The sequence below is a fragment of the Pollachius pollachius genome (genome assembly GCF_949987615.1).
Source record: "Pollachius pollachius genome assembly, chromosome: 3".
In the NCBI taxonomy this organism is placed as follows: Eukaryota; Metazoa; Chordata; class Actinopteri; order Gadiformes; family Gadidae; genus Pollachius; species Pollachius pollachius.
The window spans coordinates 12,089,871-12,111,832 of NC_136936.1; the positions used below are offsets into that span (position 1 = coordinate 12,089,871).

Here is a 21,962-nt window from a genome sequence, read left to right on the forward strand (position 1 = left end):
CTTCTTTCCTTATTGATTTCACCTCCCTCCTACTCCTCACCCTCAATATGCTTTCCTCTCTCTCCCCCTCTGTCCCCATCCCAATCGCTCTCTCCTCCTCCCTGGTGACCCCGGGATAGGCAGTGGATCCACCAGTTCCCTGTGGTTTTCGAGGCAGACCCCCGGATTGAGGAGACCATGGGGGATCTATGGGCACTGGTCCGGGCCGACGGCGACAAGACCCACTCCCAGCTCACCGACCCCTCCTGCCTGTAAGACAACTGCTACCCAACCTCCTTCCTGTCACTCAGGAACACACCTCGTTGCTAGGCGTTCTCATCTCACAAAGGAACACCTGGAGTGCTTCAAATGTGGGGAAATCGGAGAAGGACTTCTGGTGTGCTCCTGAGGAATTTATGTCTTTACATAGGTTAACTGGCCATAGGCGAGGGAAAGGAAGGGAGGGACCTCCAAGGGAGGGATGTCCATCTTCGATATGGCTTTGTCAAATTACTCGTCAGAAAACTGAACATTTCATCTTTCATTTTGGCGTTATGTGATATTCTCTTTTTACTCGTCTTGCACCGGGGACTGCTAACTGACGTACACAGCTCACATTAAGTCGGATCAGGTCGGATTTTGTGTTTAGATACTGGGAGGGACCGGAGCTGACAGGATATATTTAACAATACATACGTCATAGTTACACAACCATCGGATTAACACTTTGGACCTGAGGATCACAACCAATCAAATGGCTGCCTCGGGTTAACTGAGGCCCTTTTATTCCAGACATTGTTTGAGGAGGGTCTGATTCCTTAGACCCGGAGGCCTGGCGGCAAGATGTATTTCACGGTGTTGCCATTTTGTTTCTTCTCCTCTGTCGGTTTCCCTCACTGAAGGAGCCCTCATATCAACATCTCACTGGCCCCTTCTCCATCCGTGAAGAAGAGAAAGGTGTCGCTGCTCTTTGACCACATGGAGCCAGACGAGATGGCCAAACACCTCAGCCACTTAGAGTTTGAGAACTTCTGTAATGTTTCGGTGAGTTTAATAAAACCTTGTTTGTACTTACTTAATAGATTTAGAGATGTGTGAGCATCAAAATGGCAGTTCAGGTTCTTCTAAAGAATATGTGCGTGTTTTATACGTTGAGGGCTTTTAGTTCAGGGATACATACCTGCTTCACTAAATGGAAGGCTGAATGGATGGATAGATGAATGAATAGGTAGATATGTTGGTGGTCATGGATATATAGATGAGGGAATGGGTTCCAGGATGGAGGATTAATTAATGTCTGGGTAAATGATGGATAAATATGTGGAATTGGGTTAAGGCTTGGTCTACAATTACAATTACAATTACAATTAGGGCATTTAACAGACGCTGGTCTGCTAAATGCCCGCTGGTTGGTCTCTGATTGGTTCTTACCATGTGTTTGTCCTTCCCTGATTGGCCAGTTCCTGGACTACCGAAGCTATGTAGTGCAAGGCACGGTGAGGGACAACCCGGCGCTGGAGCGCTCCGTCATGATGTGTAACGGGGTCTCCCAGTGGGTGCAGCTGATGATCCTCAGCCGACACACAGCCCAGCAGAGAGCCCAAGTATTCACCAAGTTCATCCATGTGGCCCAGGTAGGCCCACACCCCCAATGTACACTCTGGGGTGGGTGAACCCCCAGTTAGAACTCCACCTCCACCTACCCTCCCTCCACCTCCACCTACCCTCCCTCCACCTCCACCTACCCTCCCTCCACCTCCACCTACCCTCCCTCCACCTCCACCTACCCTCCCTCCACCTCCACCTACCCTCCCTCCACCTCCACCTACCCTCCCTCCACCTCCACCTACCCTCCCTCCACCTCCACCTCCACCTACCCTCCCTCCACCTCCACCTACCCTCCCTCCACCTCCACCTACCCTCCCTCCACCTCCACCTACCCTCCCTCCACCTCCACCTACCCTCCCTCCACCTCCACCTACCCTCCCTCCACCTCCACCTCCACCTACCCTCCCTCCACCTCCACCTACCCTCCCTCCACCTCCACCTACCCTCCCTCCACCTCCACCTACCCTCCCTCCACCTCCACCTACCCTCCCTCCACCTCCACCTCCACCTACCCTCCCTCCACCTCCACTTACCCTTTTGGGTATGTGACCACCCAGGTAAACCTACACCTCCAACTACGCTCTTGTGTGGTTGATTTCACACGTAGGCCTACTCCTCCACCCTTCTTCTTGGTGTGTGACCACCAAGGTAGGCCTACACCTTCATATACTTTCGGGGGGTGTGACCACCCAGGTAGGCTCACACCTCCACCTACCCTCTGGGTCCGGGGGCAGGTTTAAGTCCCAGGATTACAGCTTTGCAATGCAAAGTTCACAGCACACACTAAACAAGATATTAATTTGAATGTGACGTAACTTGTGGTAGGATAAACAATATAGCTTGTCTGGTCTGCAGGCAGAATCGTCCTCTCAATGGGGGGGGGGCTTGATTATGTATGGTAGAACAGACCTCTGACACCCTGGTTCTCCTCATAGCACCTGCGAGCGCTGCAGAACTTCAACACCCTGATGGCAGTGACGGGAGGTCTGTGTCACAGCTCCATCTCCCGCCTCAAAGACACAAGCAACCTGCTCCCCCCGGACGTCACCAAGGTACTGGTATGGATCAACTGTTCCTCCTGAAAGGACCCCCAACAGGGTCACATGATGATCTACGCACCTCTCTACCTCCCTCCCTCACTTGCTATCTACCTCTCTCGCCTGTTATTCTGTTTTAGTTACCACGGCGTCTACAATTGTACTAAATTAAATGCAGGAATCGATAACTCGGAACTCGGTTGACGCATGAATGCGTCAACCAGCCTGCCATTGCCCAACCCACCTATCTGGATGAAAAAAAGGCTAAACTAAGCATGGCAGCATGAATGGCTGAATGAATGGCTGAATGGACGGTGGATGAATGGATATCGATGGCTACCATAATGCATGATTAGGGAAAGGCTGACCTACCTCCACCCCTCTTACCCCCTTACCTCCCCTTTCTCCCCCTTTGCGCAGGCCCTGAGCGAGATGACGGAGCTGCTGTCGTCGCGTAGCAACTACAGCAACTACCGGCGGGTGTATGGCGATTGCTCCGGGTTCAAGGTGCCCATCCTGGGGGTGCACCTGAAGGACCTGATCTCCCTTAACGAGGCGCTGCCCGACTACGTGCAGGGGGACAAGATCAACCTGAGCAAGCTGCAGCACCTCTACAGCAACATCAACGAGCTGCTGGCCGTCCACCGCTGCTCGCCCCCCTTCGAGGCCAACAAAGACCTCCTGCACCTGCTCACAGTAGGTGGAGGTAGAGGAGATGGGGTGGCTGGAGAGACGGGTGGAAGGAAGGGAATTCCAATGTCCATAGCCTGATTGTAGACATCCTTGAACAAGATGCCCTCATCACAAAAAAGCGCAAAACGGATGTCTCTTTAAGTAAACTATGTTCATCCTCCCGACAGAACAAACACGGGTCCCATCTAGACATCACAAACTGTAATAGTTTCATTCTACATTCAAAACATTTACACATAGATTCCTAGGGATTGCTCTTGATCAAAATGCAAAAGTCGCACCAAAATTGAAATGCAGTGAGGTAGAATATCACTGTCTCAGCTGAGAACGGAGAAGGGAGCAGAAGGGGATCACCACAAGGTGTTTCCTCCATCCTGGTTCCCTGAACTGATCTGATTGTGTGGCTCCCCGTCCCCAGCTCTCCCTGGACCTCTACTGCACAGAGGACGAGATCTACGAGCTGTCCTACACCAAGGAGCCACGGAACCCCAAGATACAGGTCGGTACACGGCTGTCTCCCGTCCCCTCTACCCCGCTAGTAGCCCACACACCCCCACCCTCCAACCTACAACCACAACCTCGCCCCCTGCTCCAGGGAACCCGTAGATTGCGGTTGTACAATGTCACCTCCGCCCATACTCTCCTAACACTACACCTAGAAACCCCCATATACGGTTCAGTAGGACGTATCGCATTCCTCCGTCACCTAGTCCCTCCACCTACGTCCTCACACCCCGTGGGTGTAACCTCGGGTTGCGAACACCAAAGGGCTGAGTCGGGGAGTTTCAGAAAGAAGCTACAAAGGGGAAAACCACATGACAGCCCTCTGTGTTGGGGAGGATAGGTCTATGGTGGCAGGGAACTTGTGTAGAGGTGTGTTGGTCTGTTGTCAACATGTGTGTGTGTCTCTCTCTCTCTCTCTCTCTCTCTCTCTAACTCTCTCTCCTCCAGCCAGTGGCGTCGGTCAAGCCCCCGGTGGTAGCAGAATGGGGGTCAGGGGTCAATTCCCGACTTGACCCAGATACAATCTCTAAACACGTCAAGCAAATGGTGGATGTAAGAATGCCTTTATGCTATAAGATATTCATAATGTTACAATATTAATAATGATTATTAATTATAATAGCATATTATCAGTTCCGAGGCCAAGACAATATTCAAATTGATAATAGTATAGCATAAGGTCCACTACATTATGACGCTAATTGATAATAGTATATTATAAGATACTTCCTAGCCCGCTACATTATTAATAATGATGCTAATGATAATAGTATAATATTAGTTCCAAGCTCACTACAGTATTAATAGTGATGCTAAATGATAATAGTATAATATGAGAATCTAGCTCACTACAATATTAATAGTGATGCTCAATGAAAATAGTTTTATATTCTTTAAAAAAAGACTTTTGTGATCTGATGTGGATGAGGACCGGATGAAGGGGCACTATAGCCTACTAATGGGGCTTGGGGATACCTAAAAGTCATTAAAAGGTTGGGAAACAGCGTTGTGTAACGGTCCGCTCTGGTCTGCCGCCCCCTGCAGTCAATCATGAAGAACTACGACCATAACCTTGATGGATACATCTCTCTGGAGGACTTTGAGAAGATCTCCGCCAACTTTCCATTCTCCTTCTGCACTCATGAGACGGACAGGTAGTTTGTCATAGACAACACAATTCTTATTACTCATCTCCTAAGTTTCTTAAATACTAATGTCATAAAATTTAACTTTAATTTAAATATTTTTGTCATAGGTTGCGAAACGATAATTGAACATCGAACACGAGTAGGTCTTTATTATGTCGGGAGTGGTCGAGTATACGGCAAAATTTAGACAAATGTGTGTCTGTTGGCAGGCATGGTCAGATCAGTCGAGAGGAGATCACGTCCTACTTCATGCGGGGGATGTCGGTCTGCGCTAAACTGGGCTTCAACTTCAACGACGTGCATAACTTCCAGGAGACCACCTACAAGCAGACCACCTTCTGCAAGGGCTGCGGAGGCTGTGTGAGTAGGGATCACCTTCTGCACCTGTTTCCTCATTGTGTAATGATACCGCTCTATGACATGTGAATGTAAAGATTTCGATCCTTATATAGTGCACTACTTAATTACTCATAATGCATCGTAAAATAAGTGTACACATTACTTTTTTCGTATTCATCCAGTACATCCAGTGAGACCCAACACCTGTCTTGTTATGGGAACAATACATGTCATGCTGATAGATTTACAGTGCATTAGCGTCTGAATGACCCCTTTAATTTCCCCCTGACTATACAGGCATTAGGGGATGAGGGAGCCAGTGAAGCCAACAGACTCTTTTTATTGGTATACTACTTGTACTACTCAAATTCTGATCGTTTGCTTTGATAGTTCTCAGCCTCATTTGTAAGTCAGGGGGATAAGGCGTCTGCTAAATGACTTGGTGTATGTATCTGGACAGATTGCTGGAGCGGCTCACTTTTCTATTACTCCTGAAAGGGGCCCTATTGAACCACCAGGTGTGAGTGTGATTAGTCACCTCAAGCCGTTTCAAAAGATGCCCTGCTCTGTGCCTTCGCTTCACTGACATCCCAAGCAGGTGTGTCCACCTATATGTATGATGGATAGATAAGCATACCAGGGATTTCAGTCAACTGGTTTGGCTGGTAAACCGATATATATCTATCATACATCTAGGTTGACAACTCCCACTTGTAATGTCATCAAGTATCAGGGGAGGGCATTTTTGTAAACGTCTGGTAATGGCAGCCAAATGATCCCACCCACACCTGATGGTAAAATAGGGGCCAATAAATAATGAGAAAGACATCATTCTTAATATCTTCTCCCCTTTTTGCTCTACAGCTATTGGGAGTGAAACAGGGCTACCACTGTAAAGGTGAGATAACAAAGCTTCCTGGTTTTCAGTTCATTGCATTTATATTGAAATATTCAAGGATTTAGATAATTCAGATTGAAATAAACAGAACACCGTCAATATGATTCAGATTAAGATAAAAGAATGAATACTGATTCAGATAAAGTTATATGCTTTTCTATCTGAATCCCTATAATCCTGTTTCTATGTGTTTAGACTGTGAACAGATTCAGATGATCAAAATGCTCTTTCTATGGCTTCAGACTGCGGTATGAACTGTCACAAGCACTGCCGAGCGCTGGTGGGGATGGAGTGTCTGAGGAAACACAAGATGGCCCCCAGCTCATGTCTCTGCACCCCTGATGCCAAGAACAAGGGAAACAGCTGCAGTACGTCTTTGTTTTACACTCAGACACAAGTGCTAAGACACACTGAAACATTAATAGACACACACAGACATACATGCGTAGACACACAGATAAATATGCTGACACATGGGTGCACACACACGCACACACTCACGCACAATGATAGAGAAGAGAAGAGGTATAATATGTTATACTATGCTTTGTTATGCAAGGTTAACGGAGCAGTGTGTACAATTTACTTGCAGAAGAACAGACTTGGTAGAAGTATGTTTTAAGTACTGTATAATTATTAAAAAAAAATGCTGAGGGATGATATATTAGATTTCTGCCATGTCCGTTCCCAAAGATGCCAGTTTTCATAACCCCAAAAGTCGCTTGAGCAACTTTGCGCAGCCAATAGAAAAGTACTTCTCTGTATAAAATATATTTTCTGTTCCGTTTTGAGATTATCTCATCGTAACCAACTTTTGGTTATTTACATTTAAGTGGATTTTGGTGGCAGGGAACACTAAGTCAAACACAAGGTTACACTGTGTTGTCTGCATAATAACAATTAAGAGTATGGGTTGGCAGGTTCAGAGGAGGTGGCCTTTGTCTTCCCCTCCACCGGCGACACAGAGCCTATGAGGAAGAGCAGCGACCCCATGAGGAAGAGCAGCGACCCCATGAGGAAGAGCAGCGACCCCCTGATGATGGGCATCGACCCCATGAGGAAGAGTAGCGACCCCCTGATGATGAGCAGCGAACCCATGAGGAAGAGCAGCGACCCCATGAGGAAGAGCAGCGACCCCATGAGGAAGAGCAGCGACCCCCTGACGATGAGCTGCGAACCCATGAGGAAGAGCAGCGACCCCATGAGGAAGAGCAGCGACCCCATGAGGAAGAGCAGAGACCCCATGACGAAGAGTAGTAGCCCCATGAGGAAGAGCAGAAGCATCTTGAGGAAAAGCAGCGACCCCATGGCCCTCTTCAACCGTTCCACCCAGACAGAGCCAGGCATGTGGACGCCTGAGAGAGGGAACAAGAGAATAGAGAGGAACCACGCCCAGGAGAAGGTAGGAGAAGCTCTCTGCTTGCTAAACAGGTGATGCGCTTTACCATCTGTAGAGTATGGGTGACCTGTCACCTAGCACCTACGGTTCCAACTATCAGAATAAGAAAGTAGAGAAGAAAATCACCATAAATGAAGGTTGAGAGTGCTCACCCTATCCGGTTTACTCCTGACTGAGAATGATCCAACACAGAAATACATTAAGAGACATTCACCTAGTGATGGATATTAAGTACAGACATGTGTGACGTTTCCAATTTAAGATTAATACCAGATGTGGAATCTGGGTGCCTCAGCTGAATAATCGAGACAATAGTAGAAATTAACGAAGAAATGACTATGAACACTGAACGAGTCAGAATAAAACCCAGAAATGCCATACAACATGCAATAGTGCTAGCAGCTGAGGGATGAAAATACAATATAAATGTGCTTAAGTGGGATGCAAAGTAGTGTTATGGAATGATTCTGGTCCAAATCTCGACTTAAATGTGAAAGGTTTTAGTATGTGTAATTAACTATTTATAGACTCAAATTGCCCTTTATTTGATTGACACGTTATTGTATGAGTTACCGGTTAGTGGCATTTACTAGGTTATGTCAATCAAATATTCTTCCTACATACCCGCCCTAGCTCGGATCAGAGCTAGCGAACAATTCCCCTTAAGATAAAAATCTACCAAAAGTCTGCTAGAAGTAATTTCAATTTTGATAGTGGGAGTAATAAACATCGTACCTGGTGTGAGGTTCTCCGTCAACATACTAAGGTTTAATAAAGTTTCTAAACTTCAGATCTTGTGTCCAGTTGCAGAGCAACAGCCTGCCTCCTCGCACCCGAGAATGCTCCGTGCCAGTGAGCTTCCTCCAGGAGAAGATGGAGGAGCTCCACTTGTACAAGGAGAGGAACAGAGAGCCAGACTGAAGCCCTAGCACCTCAGCACCTTCGTGGCTCTACAGCACACACTGGGGACGCCATCACGGCTCCGAGCCCCTCGGTGTCTTACTCACAGCTGGACTCCAGTTGAAACTACCGCTGTACATAACCATTTCACCTCAATAACTTGGATTATTTTGTTAAACATAAAAAAATGAAGCTCAAATCTTGTTACAATGACGAGATGTTGTGGTGCTACCCGCCATGCTCCGAAGACCTCAGTATTCTTCCAGGACAACCGACACGGTTTGAGATGGGAGAACAATGACACCACCAGCAAAAAACAGTCATTCATCCTCCATTGGCCTTGATGGCCGGCCTGTTTCCATAGACTGCATCAGCATCCTAATTATGATCCTGTCTTTTGTTGAGGCCCTGTAAGTGCCTTGCTACTTTGACTGCGGAATACCAACCACTCAGCTGAGACAGTGATATTGTACCTAACCACATTTCAATTTTGGTGCGACTTTTGCATTTTGATGTACAATCCCTGTGCATCTATGTGTAAATGTGTTGAATGTAGAATGAAACTAGTACAGTTTGTGATGTCTTGATATGAGTTGTTTTTTTGTTTGTAGGGAGGATGTTCAGTTTGAGTGAAAAAGGTGTGAAAAGACAACTCTTTCCAAATGTAAAGGAGTATACAATTGCATTTATTGTATAAAGACATAGTTTGGGTAACTTGGGTCATCGTCATGGTCAACAGACTCATTTTGATAGAAAAATGTCTGCCATAAAATATTACTACAATCAACAGCAATCACAAAAGGATAAAAAAACAAAGGGTTGCGCACAATACTACGAAACAGTGGCAAAATATCCTGCTTGCTCAAGGGCTGGGCAATGAAAATCTATGGTATTAACACTTAAAAAAAACAAAAAGGATTCTCGCTGAGGAATCTTATTAATGAGTAAATTAAAAAGACGATAAACGAAGCAGAGAAGCAGAAAGTGACCGAAAAGTCACGAAGGGGAAAGCATGCATCTTGTTCTTGGCTAAGCTTCATATTAACAAGCAAAATTATTTCACACTATTGATTTATTCCCGACACAAATTATGTCTTACTTTCTCTATGCTTTCCATACATTATTATTTTTAAATCTACCTTGTTTTGAAATCTACACCTGTGGACCGTAAAACTTTCAGCCGGCGTCCGCAATCAGCGTCTGACGCCGAAGCACCAAGTCCTCTGCTCCTCTTTCTTACCATCTGGCGCCTCAATCATTTCTGCTGAAAGAGTCAAGACTCCAGTAGAAAATAGAGACATCGAGAACCAGTTAGACGGCTCTGCGTGAACTGACCAGGGGAGGGGAGGACAGGGGCTACCTTGAGTGAGGACTAGCAGGGAGGGATCGGGGCTAGAGTCCATGTCAGGTGAGACTGTACAGACTGGGTCTTCAGGGCAGCGAGGATCTTGGGCGGGGGCGAGCAGGTCACTGGGAGCCCGAGGATCCCTGGTTCCCCTGGCCGTAGTTCCCATACTGGCTGTAATACTGGTTCCACTGGCTCTGGTTCTGGTAGTACTGCTGCCACTGCTGTGCATACTGGGGGAGGGAGAGAGGCAATCAGTTAATTCTGAATATCTCCAAAACATAGTGGAATATCCCAGAAATAATACCCCTTACTCTAGCCACTGAAAGACTTAATAATTATCCTACGGCTGATGCAACTGGTTGTAGTTCTGTAGTTTTAATCATTCCTATTACCTGCTGGTACTGCTGGTTGTAGTTCTGCTGGGTCTGTGGCTGGGCCGGCTGGGCCTGCTGCGTCTGCTGAGTCTGCTGAGTCTGCTGCTGGGGCTGCTGGGTCTGCTGGGTCTGGCTGTAGCTCTGCCCTGTAGTCGCGGCAGCTGCCGGCTGGCTATAGCTCTGGCTGTAGCCCGGGTACTGGCTATAGTAACTCTGGTTGTAGCTGCCCTGGTTGTAGCCGCCGTGGTTGTAGCTGCCTTGGTTGTAGTTGCCCTGGAAACGACAAGAACCAAGACACCATTTTAGCTCAGCAATACAGGTGATGAGGTTAGAGGTTTTTTGTATTATCGCTTTCGCTTTACAACAGAAGTCTGCATGGATACGTTTACTTGCATGATGATATGGAGGATCATTCGGTCAGGGGATGATCCCAGTGTATTAGGTGGTTGAGGTTTACCTGGCTGTAGCTGCTCTTGTTGTAGGGGGCGGGGCGGGTGTAGCTGCTACCCCCAGACGATTGGTTGCGGTTGTAGTTTCCGCCGCGGCCATTAGAGCCGCTGTCTCGGTAGTTGCTGCCCCAGCGGTTCTGGTTGTTGTAGTTGCTACCGCTTCCGCCACGGTTGTATCCTGGAAACACCCAAAACGTGTTAAAAACAAGCCAACGTCAACATGCGTGCCAACTCTAGCATGCCACCAGACATGCTGACCGCTAGAATGCTACCCCCAAACTATTCTCTACAGGAGAACCCTCTCACCTCCGCGGTACCCATTGCCGCTGGTCCCACCGCGGCTCTGGTACCCGCTGCGAGGCCCGTCACGGTTGTCATAGCGCTGGAAGCTGCCGCCTCCCGCACCGCTGCCACCGCTGGAGCCCCGACCCCGGAAGCCGCCCTGCCGGCTGTCCATGCGCTTGTCGGGCGGGGGGCCCGCCTTGCGGCCCTCCTCGTTATACTCTTTCACCAGCTTGTCGGCTTCCTCACGCTCCAACTCGGGGAATTTCACGTCGTCCAGGAAGTCGCCCGACTCGGGCAGCGTGAAGTTTGCTTGGAGCGCCACAACCAAGTCACGCAGAGGGATGGGGCGAGGGGGGGGAGAGAGAGAGAGCGCATCCGGCCAGACGGGAGGATGGAGTTGAGAGAGGTAGAGAGAGATGGAGGGGTTGGGAAGTGGAGACCGGAGCAGCCACACCACCGCAAGACAAAACGAAAGATAAGTTAGTCTCAGGTAGCAGCAGTGTGCAGACATGATGAAAGGTACAGCAGGTAGATGAAAGCAGATGGCTAGGTGTTTGGCCAGGAGCGGAACAGACGTGACCTCCAAGGGGACACATGGAGGAAACGTTTGTTCCATGCAAACACAGGAAAGATAGGGGGGGGGGGGATAAATAGAGAGGGAGAGATTTAGAGAATAGGGAGGGTGTGAGATAGGAGGGAGGGGATAGAAGGGAAGATGGGGAGGGACTAAGGGGTTGGTAAAAGAGGAAATAGCACTGCAAACCAAGAACTGGTTACATAATGCCGTTACGAATTAACTTTTCAAAAGTTCAGACGTGTTCGGCGCGTGACTTTTGGTAAACCTCAGCCAAGACGTGTAGAAACATCTCTTTCGGGAACGAGAGGTTACGTAACTTTAGAGGTTACGATAAATTATCCATATTCAGGCAAAACTGAAGCTCGGTTTGCAGTGTATTTGAGGGAGCTTGTATGAGACGGTGGCAGATATAGGGCAAAAAATGTACTTTTAAAGATTTAAATTTAGGTTTATAAAAATGTCTACATTTGAAATCTGACAAAAAGCCTATAATGGTAAAGAGAGTTGGGGAGTGGGCGGGGGGGGGGGGGGGTAGGGACATCTTTTTTTGATTTAGAGACAAAAATAAAAGTAAAACAAAAACAAAACAAAGAGTAATAAGAGTAGATCTGGTGTTTGGTTGATTTCCACAGCGTTCCTACCTTTCATTTCTAATACAGCATGATCGGGCACATCCTTCCCCTGCTCATCAGTTTGCTTTAACGTTCGTTCTTTTAAGTCCTCGTCCGTGGGACAAACTACTATAGCCTTGCGTTGAAAACCTTCAAAAGGACGCATTTTTCGTCTCTGGGCTGATCCATATACATTTGTCTAGCAATGGTGACAAGAGAGAGGTAGAAGCTTGTTTGTTATTGATAACTTGTATTGGCTTTCCACTGGGAGCAAGCTGGAACCCTGTAATAACGAAGTGAGAGAGGATTGGCTTGGTTGTCAGTCTAGCGATGTTTTAGTTACTCAGTTTCTATTGAACCTCTCCTCACTCCCCACTTACCTCAAGGTACCGGCCGGCATCATGTTGCCTTCAGGGGCTCTGTGAGTCTTTACCAGAGGGAGAACCCCATGGATCTAAATTGAGGATATATAACCTGCTCTTTTTCACTAACTTAACATTACATGGCGAATTACATACTCAGCAAAGATTTAATTCATTGTCATTTCAACTACAGCAATTCTAATATAAATTGCAATTGGTAATGTTGGTCATCACTGGAATTAGCTTTTCCATTTGGATTACTCCTTCATAGCACTAGCATCTTTCAATTCAAATTTCCTCTGCTTCATGTTGAACTCCAATCAACCGTAATCTTAAAAATGTAAAGGTGTCTTTTCAAAACAACTAATCTGTTTCAAGTTAGCAGTATGGCTTGTTAACTACCCTAAAAGAGGCTCAAATACCCTACCGAGGTTCTCCCGACTACCCACCTCCGACTCACCTGTTCTCCGTACGTGCTCGTGGACGCGCTCTGGACAACAACAGACATAAAGAAAACCTACCTGGGGGTACTCACGGTTTCCATGGAGATAAGAGGGGCCCCCAGCCCGTCGACCTACCTACCTTTTCCTGCCAAAACGCATGCTGTATAATAGGCGCTGAAAATCTCAAAAGGCGTTGGTTAGTCGTCACTTACCTTGAGGGTTAATTAATTAACACAAACACAACACTTCCATGTATATATACCTGTGTGCCAAACGTAGCTTTATAAAGACAAAGCTCGCGACGCTAGCGTCTTTTTTTTTGTTACCATAGCAATTGAAGGGTTTTGGTCTTACTCACCAGGTAGAGATTACTTGTAGCATCAAACATCTCTTTCTCTACATAGTCATGGTTTACTGGCACATTGTTGAGATGCACCACACAAAGCAATACCGTATAGTGTGACAATAACAAAAGCGTAAAAAATAGAAATGACAATACAAGGTATATAATGCAGAAGGGGATGAAAACATTGTCACTTACATAACGAGGAGTCATTCACGTTTTACAATACAACACAGGCAAAGTGACGACAGTTCCTTCTACTCTAGCATACAGAAAGCATAGCATACACCCCCCTCTGAAAGGTAAACACAATCCATTAGAGAGACACATTGGGTCGGCGGGAGGGCAGGGCCGGTGTGGGGGCAGTACCTGGTCGAGGATGTAGTTGCGTCTCTTGCGTGCAGCGATTTCGATCAGCCGGTTAAGACACTGCGTGGCCTGCTGGATCAAAATGTCCCAGCGGCCCGCGTAGTTCCTCTGGCGCCGCAGACCCATCACCTGGCGAGCGAGGGGGGGGAGGGGGAACCGTCGTCAACACAATGTCGCCGTGGTAACCAATGGGCTACTTTGGTGTCCAAAGAACCACTTATACTATGCCTGTGTATTGTCCTGCGATGGTGACTCTAAAGCAAAGTGGTCCACCAAAAGTGGTGTTTTTTTTTCCCCCTCCGTGGCTCAACCCACTCACACACAACCCACAGTCACGCAGGTTTGATTCTGATCTGCGGCCCTGCTTGTCATGTTATCCCGTCTTTATTAACCCACTCTCCTGTCCATAAAAAGGCATAGAAAGCCCACAAAATATACCTTATAGAAATTTAAAAAGACCACTTATCCGAGATCAGGTCCTTTTTATAATATGGAGATGTGTCGTACAAATGAACATGTATATGAACCTCGGTCCGGCTGTCCTCCTGACACTTGGTGACATTCAGAAGAGCTGCACTAATACGATACTCGTCACAAGTTGCTGACCTTCATCTTGTCCATGATGGCGTTGGTTCCCAGGATGTTGTACTTCATGTCCGGGTGGGCCTGGGCGTGCTTCGTGGCCCATGTGGTCTTACCACAGGCAGGCAGACCCACCATCATTAGGATCTGGAAACCACATACACCATACAATCACCATGGTGCCCAACATCTAAGAGTCAGCTGAACGACAGATGCAAAAGCAATCGTGTCGTCGTCCTCCTTGATGGAAATCCGTCCAAACCAGTGATGAAATGTTTGCTGGTATTCTTCCTAATCTCCGCCCACACCGCGTGGCTCTACTCGGTGCAGGAATTTGATGTCATGAGAATGTCAACAGGGTGCAGCAATGGTTTAGCGCCATGTTTAAGACAACGGAAGCAATAATAGCCTCCACATTATCGGTTCTAATTTCATTTTTGAAATAAAAAAATGGCCGGTTCATTATCTTACAACTAAATATCATCATTCATCAAGTTTTTGTTCACCACTGAATATTTAAGGTTGATTACAACACCCTAAGCTGTTGTGGTCATGGCTATAAGGTCACGATACTATAAGAAATCCCTCCACCACGCGCTCCTACCTCACACTCCCCCTTGCTGGCGGGTCCGACGGCGCCCCTGGTCTTGTGCTCCATCTCCACGGTGTGGATGAAGGTGTAGCCCTCCGGAGCGGGGAAGTAGGGCTCCGTCTTCTGGCCGAAGTTGAACTCCACGGCGCAGTTCTTGACCAGGACGTGGGGGAAGAGGGCGCGCCCCTCCAGCTGTTCCTTGGTGGTGCGGAATGCCACGCCCAACATGGTGCCATTCTTGGAGTAGGACATCTCCACCTCCTCGTTACTGTCAAAGTCCTGGAGGAGGAGATGGTGGTGTTCGTTATGTTTGGGACATTTCAGTTAGAGGAATGGAGGCACGTTTTTCTAACTAAATTAATTAATTGTAAAAAGGGATGGCTTCTGCTCCATGTAAGAAAAGCACAAAATGATATTGACTGAACCTACAAAACATACATTCATATGCAGTAGATGTGACCAAATTATAAAAAGCTTTAGAGGAGGTGTAAAAAATGTATTTCATCCTGACTATTTCAAAGCCAAATAATTGTTGGGAGTAGTCAACTCTGACAACCAACTCTACTCCCCCCAGACAGCCTGCCCCTTCCCTCTTCATGATAGGATGCAATAGCCCAGACCCTCCTCATACGTACAATGTAACAGCCAATGACGTCGTTCTCCCCGAACTTCTCCCCGAAGTCCTCAAATTTGCAGTCAGCGGATTTCTTCCCAGTTCCTCCGTAGCCGTAGGAGAAGGCTTCCTCACCTGGAACACAGAGCAAAGAAAACTCAGCCTGTCTTTCTAACACCACAAGGCATTCTGGGAGATGTAGTCTATAGACTTTTGGTTGGTTTACCAAGCTGGGTGCTGCAGGAGTTAAGTGACCAGCCAATTCGGACTACGTGAGGATCTGGCTCGCTGCTGGGCAGGTGCTTCACGGGAATGTCCTCATTTATCTGAAGGTAATGAAAGTATTATTTTTACAGTAATCCACCTTTCTAATTCTAATTACATACTAAAGGATCAATGCAATGATTGCATACATAAACAATATTTTCAATAGTAATGTAGAGTAGTCTTAAGTAATGTGTTCTGCTTCAAAGCTTCTCTATGCATAATAATATTGAATATCATCAGACCAATACAGAAGCATTAACCATTACGACTAAGAATATTACTGGTAATAACTTTACAAAGCCTGTACAGAGCGACCAACTACGTGACCGGGCCATCACGGCTCCTTTCCAATAGCGGACTTGTTATGGCGAGACAGACTTATTTACTAGAGCGTTTAGCGGCCTACCTTCATCTCATAGCAGACGCGTCCGGCGCTGACGCCGTGCGTGGCCCGGGCACCGGCCCACAGGTAGGCGAAGCCCTCGATGGTCAGCGGGTAGCCGCTGTAGCGGTCCCGCGACACCTTGAAGTGCAGGTCGCAGTTGTCTGGGAACACAATATTTGAAAATCACTATCCCTTCATCTGATCACTTAACACTTTGGACCGGATCACTAGTGTTTCAACTTGTGTGTTTGTTTTTCAAAGCAGACATTTACATTTAGCAGACGCCTTTATCTGTAAGGCTGTGAATATTTAACCATACAATCAAAATTGGAACAGCTACAAAAATGGTTTTAGAGCTGCAGTCATTAATAAAAGATAATGCGACTAAGTGCATAGCAGTCATAGGAATAACAGGGTCAGTAGATCCCCTATTTTTGTAATGTGAAAGCCATTACAGTACATCAGGTTATCCCACACCACAAGTGCTTTCTAAAGCTCCACAAGAGTGCTGGATGGTTATTTATATTGGAACAATAGACGGCGGGTTGACATGCAAACCCTGAGGATGCATCATTCGTTTGATGATGACTGCAAACATTTGCTTGCTCTCCATCTCTCTCTATCTGAAGAGTAATTGAGTGCCTCACATGTGTCCATGGTGACGAGAGTGTCATCGATGCACTCCTCCTCATCCTCGGCTGGGGGCTGCGGCGTGCGGGACCTACACAACACAAAGGGAACCCTCTTTGAAGCATCCATCCGAGGGAGGCACGCAGGGCCATCGTCCCACATGTCTGGGGCTCCGAGGGGGAGGATCCATAGTGCAGTGTGATCAGTGAATTCAATAGATAAGGCCTAGATGTGATCAGTGTAATCAATAGATAGTCCTTAGATTGGCTCAGTGTAATAAATGTATAATGCTTAGGGTGTGATCAGTGTAATAAATAGATAAATTATGCCTACATGTGTTCAGTGTAATCAATGGATAATTTATAGTGAGCTTGGTGTAGTCAATACATTATGCTTATGTGTGATCCCATGAAGCCTTGTGACTGGTTGCACGCTAATATTGTCAATTCCCTATACTACTGAAAATAGCTTACTTAAACCTGAGCCCTCAAAATATTTATGACAGCACATTGCTCTCATTCTAGGAGACTTTCCCCACAGTGACAATGGCTGCAGTACGAGGCCACCGCACGAGGAATAACATTCATGCTAGTCACACACATCGCACACCTACTTCATATCTCTGCCCTTTCAATCAATTATTGCTCAAAAAGGAATTTCAGATTTCCCCCCCCCCCCCAGGTCAATGTGTCAAGACACTATCGTTCACCAGCTTTGTTTTTTTCTCTTCTTTTACTGTTTGCAGGTCATGAGACAAAACAGGCAGCATAGAATGTTTGATCAAAAATAACCGTCTACCATTGAAAACAATTCAAACAACAGCAAAACAATTTAAAATGGAACAAGACAGAGATTGCTGATGGCAGCTGTAAGCTACCCCTTAAAGTGGTAGTTCGGGATTTTGGACATTGGGCCCGATTCCCAAGTTAGCCTTGGTGTTCTTTATCATTGGAGACAGTTTAACACATTTCATTCAGTCGTTCTAGTTGCAGAGTTTGCTCGTGCTAGGCTAGCGCACGGCAATGCTAGCCTGCAAATAAAACTGTGTTACCCACTCCACAGTACACCCGAGATAAATCAATTATAACACCAGACTATGGATGTAAATGTCTGTGTTAATAGAATAATGTTAGAAATAAAACTAACCTTGCATCGCATGAATCATCGCATTTTGAGGGACTACTTTCTCAGCAGCAGCGGAATTTAACCTAGGTATCAGTCCGCTGCTGCTGTAGCCTACTACCAGGAATATAACACTGCTGCTGAGACACAGCAAATCTCTCAAAATGCAATGCAATGCAAGGTTGGTTTTATTTCTAACATTATTCTATCAACACAGACATTTACATCGACCGTCTGGCGTTATAGTTGATTTGCCTCGGGTGTACTGTGGAGTGGGTAAGACTGTTTTATTAGCAGGCTAGTATTGCCCGTTGCCGTGCGCTAGCCTAGCACGAGCAAACTCTGCAATTAGAAGGACTGAATGAAATCTGTTGAAAACTGTCTCCAATAATAAAGAACACCAAGGATAACTTGGGAATCAGGCCCTTTGTCCAAAATTACAAACTTCCACTTTAAGTTGCAGGCATCGCATCCTACAATTCACTTCTTCATACTTGCTGCCTGCATCATAATATTAATATGGTCTTAACCATCACTCAAACACTAAAGCTTGTATCACTACATAAGATTATCTGAAGTCTAAATATATAATCCTACAGAAATCTACATCTCATTCTCTCTCTTCTTCAAACCCACTTTCCTGTTTCTCCCACCAGTCTCCTGCCCATCAAGGTTGAAAGCTCGTGGAAGACACTATTAAAACCACCACCAATCCCTCGCTGTGTAGTGTACCTCTTTTCGTCACGGTGTTCGTAGTAGCTGTAGCCACGGCCCTCGTCGTGGGTCCTCTTGCGGCCGTGCTGACCGGCCCGATCTCCTTCCGTCTTCACCTGCTGGCCTCCCTCTGGCTTCTGATCCTCCCTGCCTTGCTCTTCCTCCTCCATCTTCTTTACATCCCCCTTCTCCCGCTCCTGCTCAGAGCGCTCCTCCCGCTCCTGACGGTCCTCCTCGGCTTTCGGCTCAGCCCCCACCTCCTCCACCGGCGGAGCGGACTCTTCCTCCTCTACGTCTTCAGCTGCTGCCTCTGGGACGGCCGTCTCCTCCTCCCTTTTCACCTCCACTGGTGATTCTGACAAAGAGAGGTGGTCAGGAGGTGTTTCACACAGCCCTTCTCATGACTCAGAAAACCTCGTCTCAGCGGCGACATTGCTCCCATCTCCCATATGATAACCAAATAATATTTAACAATAACAAGAATTGTGCTGTGCAATGTTGCAATGTGTTCATTTGTAGAGTGACATCACCTTTTCAAAATAACGTTTAAAAGACTGTGGAGCACTGGTCTTGCATACTTTTAGCCAACAGTCAGGAGTTTTTTGATTATCTTGAACGACAGGCATGTCAAATAGGACATCCTTGAACAAGATGCTTAATTCCCTACCTGCACTACAGATGGGCACCTTTATTCAAAAGCATGTGGGAATTCAACAAAATTGGAGCAGATGTTTATTTTGCCATAAGAGAATTAAATAGTATTCATATGTATATTAATTACATATTATTAATAAAAAATATATATAATTCAGATTGAGGGTTCTGTTAATATCCATGGCCATCTGTTCTTTTTTCTGTTGTGCTTAATTTAATTTACTTCAGTACGTGCCTTAATTGATTTGAATCTAATTTTATTTTCTGCCTTAATACATTTCATCTTGTAGTCATGAAGGATGGTTTTGGTTTGTTTTTTTTCAACTGCGCAGATTCAGCCTACTAATTCAGTGTATTTATCCTTTTAAAATGCTCAATAAATGCCAACCACTCAGGAAAAAAAGCTATAACGGATCATACCATAGACTGTATAGATAACACAGCCAACACTGATTGAATTGAACACACAAGCAAACTTTTTCACAATTACTTTAATTACTGTGACTGAAACTAATGAGGGCGCGTCTTGACGGATCAGTGCCCGAACCAGTGTTTTTTATTTATAGAATATCTGGATTTGGAAGGCTTTCAAATACCCATCCCTAAACTGGGATGGGCATGATGCGTCGATGAAGGCGAAGTTGTACAATCCTCTGTGCTTACCTTCCTGTATATGCTCCACCAAGGGTTCTGGTTCAGACTTGATGCTTTCCTTCACCTCAGGCACCACCTCCACCTTGACAGGCTCCTGCTCATCATCAGGCTCGAGGAGGTCCTGCACCTCCTCGCTGGCCTGCTGGCTCTCGAAGGGCTCCTCCGAAGCCTCCTCTGCCTCGTAGTCTCCACCCGAGTCCTTGTCTTCATCCTGGTCCCCAGCCTCCTCTTCCATGTCTTCATCTAGCTCTGCAATCCCGAGATAGAAGAAATGTATGTTATACAGGATTGTATTAAGTATTTAAAGAAGGGATTATTAATGTAAATAAGAGAAACAACTACAATACAAATCTAGTGCTATTGCTACAATGCAGTAGCAATGTAAATACAAATGTAAGTGGTCAGCTGAATACAAGACGTTAAGCTTTTATTCAAGCAGACCAACCAACCGACCACTAAACAGTCATGATGGTCTAAAAAGCATGTCTTATTCACTTATCTCTAATACTGCATATTACCAAATAGATTTCTCAACCCATTGAGTATATGATATGGAATCCAGCAAGCATGATCTTTTGATAAGCAGACCAACTGATCCACTAAGCCTTGTTTTAGATTCATCAAAACTTTGAGTAAAGAAAGGACAAAACTGGTCTGGCTGATCCAACTATCGTAGCAGCTTCACTAATAGACGTCAAAATGTTCACCATTCCCGTCTTGAATGCCCCCGTCTCCATCATCATCATCATCATCATCCTCTTGTTCTTCATCTTCCTCTTCTTCCTCCTCTACGGGCAATTCGTTGGAGAGCTCATCGTTCTGGTTAGCGGGTTGGCCCCCACCGTCCCCAAGACCATCTGTGGTGTCTGAGTCCAGTGCCGCCTTCAGCCGCACAACCAGGTCGGCCTTGAGACCACGCGTGTCCAGACCGCGCCGTTGGAGCTCCTCCTTCAGCTCGTTCACCTTCAGCTTCTTCACGTCCATACTCATCGTGTTGATATAATTTTCAGGATCTGAGGAAGAAAGTACACAATAAATCAGCCTTGGTAGGCTGCAATGTAGAGGAGACTACGCAAGCCATACAATTAGCAATTCGTATGTGTGCAGCATTTAAACCACTAGTAGTAGTCAACAAAATAAATCACCTAAATATATGCATATTTTAGGAAAATGTGAGTTTGTACATATACGTATATATATTTCCACATGCATAACCACACTATTGTTTATATTTGATTTTCTATATTTTTTGAACGGCGAAGCGGTGATAGAAAAAAACCCGGGGCTTCTTAAATGTTCTTAATCTGAAGAAAACAAAAACAATGCCGCCGTGCCGAACATTTCCGAAGTTTGCCGATGTTCGAAAAAAAATTGGCTTCCCGGTTGCTTTGCTATGCTAGCATTAGCTGGATTACAGTCGTGTTGAATATACACTAACACACCATATACAGTATCTGGTCAGTAATATTTATATAGAATTTACAATATGACAATGTTTTCGAAGTTAGAGTTTCGAAATTGAACCATAATACAGAAATATTGTCTTCAATGTATATAGCACTAGCTTAGCCAAATCCGCTAGCCCGAATATCCTGCAGCAAAATACAGAATTCCACAAACCTTTGGTTGTAGAAAACAAACGCAAGTTTCTCTGCAGTTCTACTTTTTATTCATTCACTATTTGGTCCGTGGCTCGGTGTGAAACGCAGTTTTGTTGAAAAAATTAAAGAATACGGCCTACCTGCTACACGAGTTGCGCGCGTCCTGCTTGCCGTGAAAACGATAGTTGAGCATTTCCGGCTATACACCCGCGACTTCCTTGTCCGGTAGGAACTAAAGTTACATGAGAAACAGTATTGGAAGTTCCGTTCCGCTACTGGAGTTTTTTTCTAACTATTGGTAAATAATGATTACATTATACATAATTTACTATATATGTATTATTTATATGTATATATATTTTTATTTAAATAATAGATATACAACAGTCAACAGATTTGATAAAGAGGAAAACCTTTATAAAACAATGCGAACAAAGTGTATCTCAATAAACCAAGTACTGAAGTATTTATAATTTAGACTT

The 21,962-nt window shown here is 45.8% G+C and overlaps 2 protein-coding genes across 3 annotated transcripts in view; one reads left to right on the top strand and one right to left on the bottom strand.

The window, feature by feature from the left end:
• rasgrp4 (RAS guanyl releasing protein 4) overlaps positions 1-9,224 on the top strand; it is an 18,059-nt gene extending 8,835 nt beyond the window's left edge. The window contains exons 6-18 of the mRNA XM_079732648.1: positions 120-251; positions 882-1,023; positions 1,440-1,613; positions 2,523-2,639; positions 3,045-3,320; positions 3,736-3,816; positions 4,269-4,373; positions 4,866-4,975; positions 5,179-5,329; positions 6,173-6,206; positions 6,449-6,574; positions 7,127-7,608; positions 8,410-9,224. Coding sequence (XP_079588774.1) covers positions 120-251; positions 882-1,023; positions 1,440-1,613; positions 2,523-2,639; positions 3,045-3,320; positions 3,736-3,816; positions 4,269-4,373; positions 4,866-4,975; positions 5,179-5,329; positions 6,173-6,206; positions 6,449-6,574; positions 7,127-7,608; positions 8,410-8,526 — 2,047 coding nt within the window. The 3' untranslated portion in view covers positions 8,527-9,224. The remainder of the gene's footprint in view (positions 1-119; positions 252-881; positions 1,024-1,439; positions 1,614-2,522; positions 2,640-3,044; positions 3,321-3,735; positions 3,817-4,268; positions 4,374-4,865; positions 4,976-5,178; positions 5,330-6,172; positions 6,207-6,448; positions 6,575-7,126; positions 7,609-8,409) is intronic.
• Positions 9,171-21,664, bottom strand: hnrnpul1 (heterogeneous nuclear ribonucleoprotein U-like 1). Of its 2 annotated transcripts, none has more exons than XM_079732646.1 (16): positions 21,621-21,664; positions 20,587-20,892; positions 19,889-20,128; positions 18,590-18,926; positions 16,753-16,826; positions 16,127-16,266; positions 15,680-15,779; positions 15,476-15,588; positions 14,853-15,119; positions 14,273-14,395; positions 13,667-13,795; positions 12,180-12,348; positions 10,983-11,270; positions 10,685-10,854; positions 10,246-10,500; positions 9,171-10,083 (listed from the first exon to the last, which is right to left on the bottom strand). In XM_079732646.1, the coding sequence occupies exons 2-16, from the start codon at positions 20,867-20,869 to the stop codon at positions 9,973-9,975; spliced, it is 2,799 nt and encodes a 932-aa protein (XP_079588772.1). In that variant the 5' UTR covers positions 20,870-20,892; positions 21,621-21,664; the 3' UTR covers positions 9,171-9,972. The 2 variants fall into 2 exon arrangements, with proteins under 2 accessions (XP_079588772.1, XP_079588773.1); XM_079732647.1 differs by lacking the exon at positions 21,621-21,664 and adding an exon at positions 21,500-21,601.
• Positions 21,665-21,962: the final 298 nt, after the last annotated feature.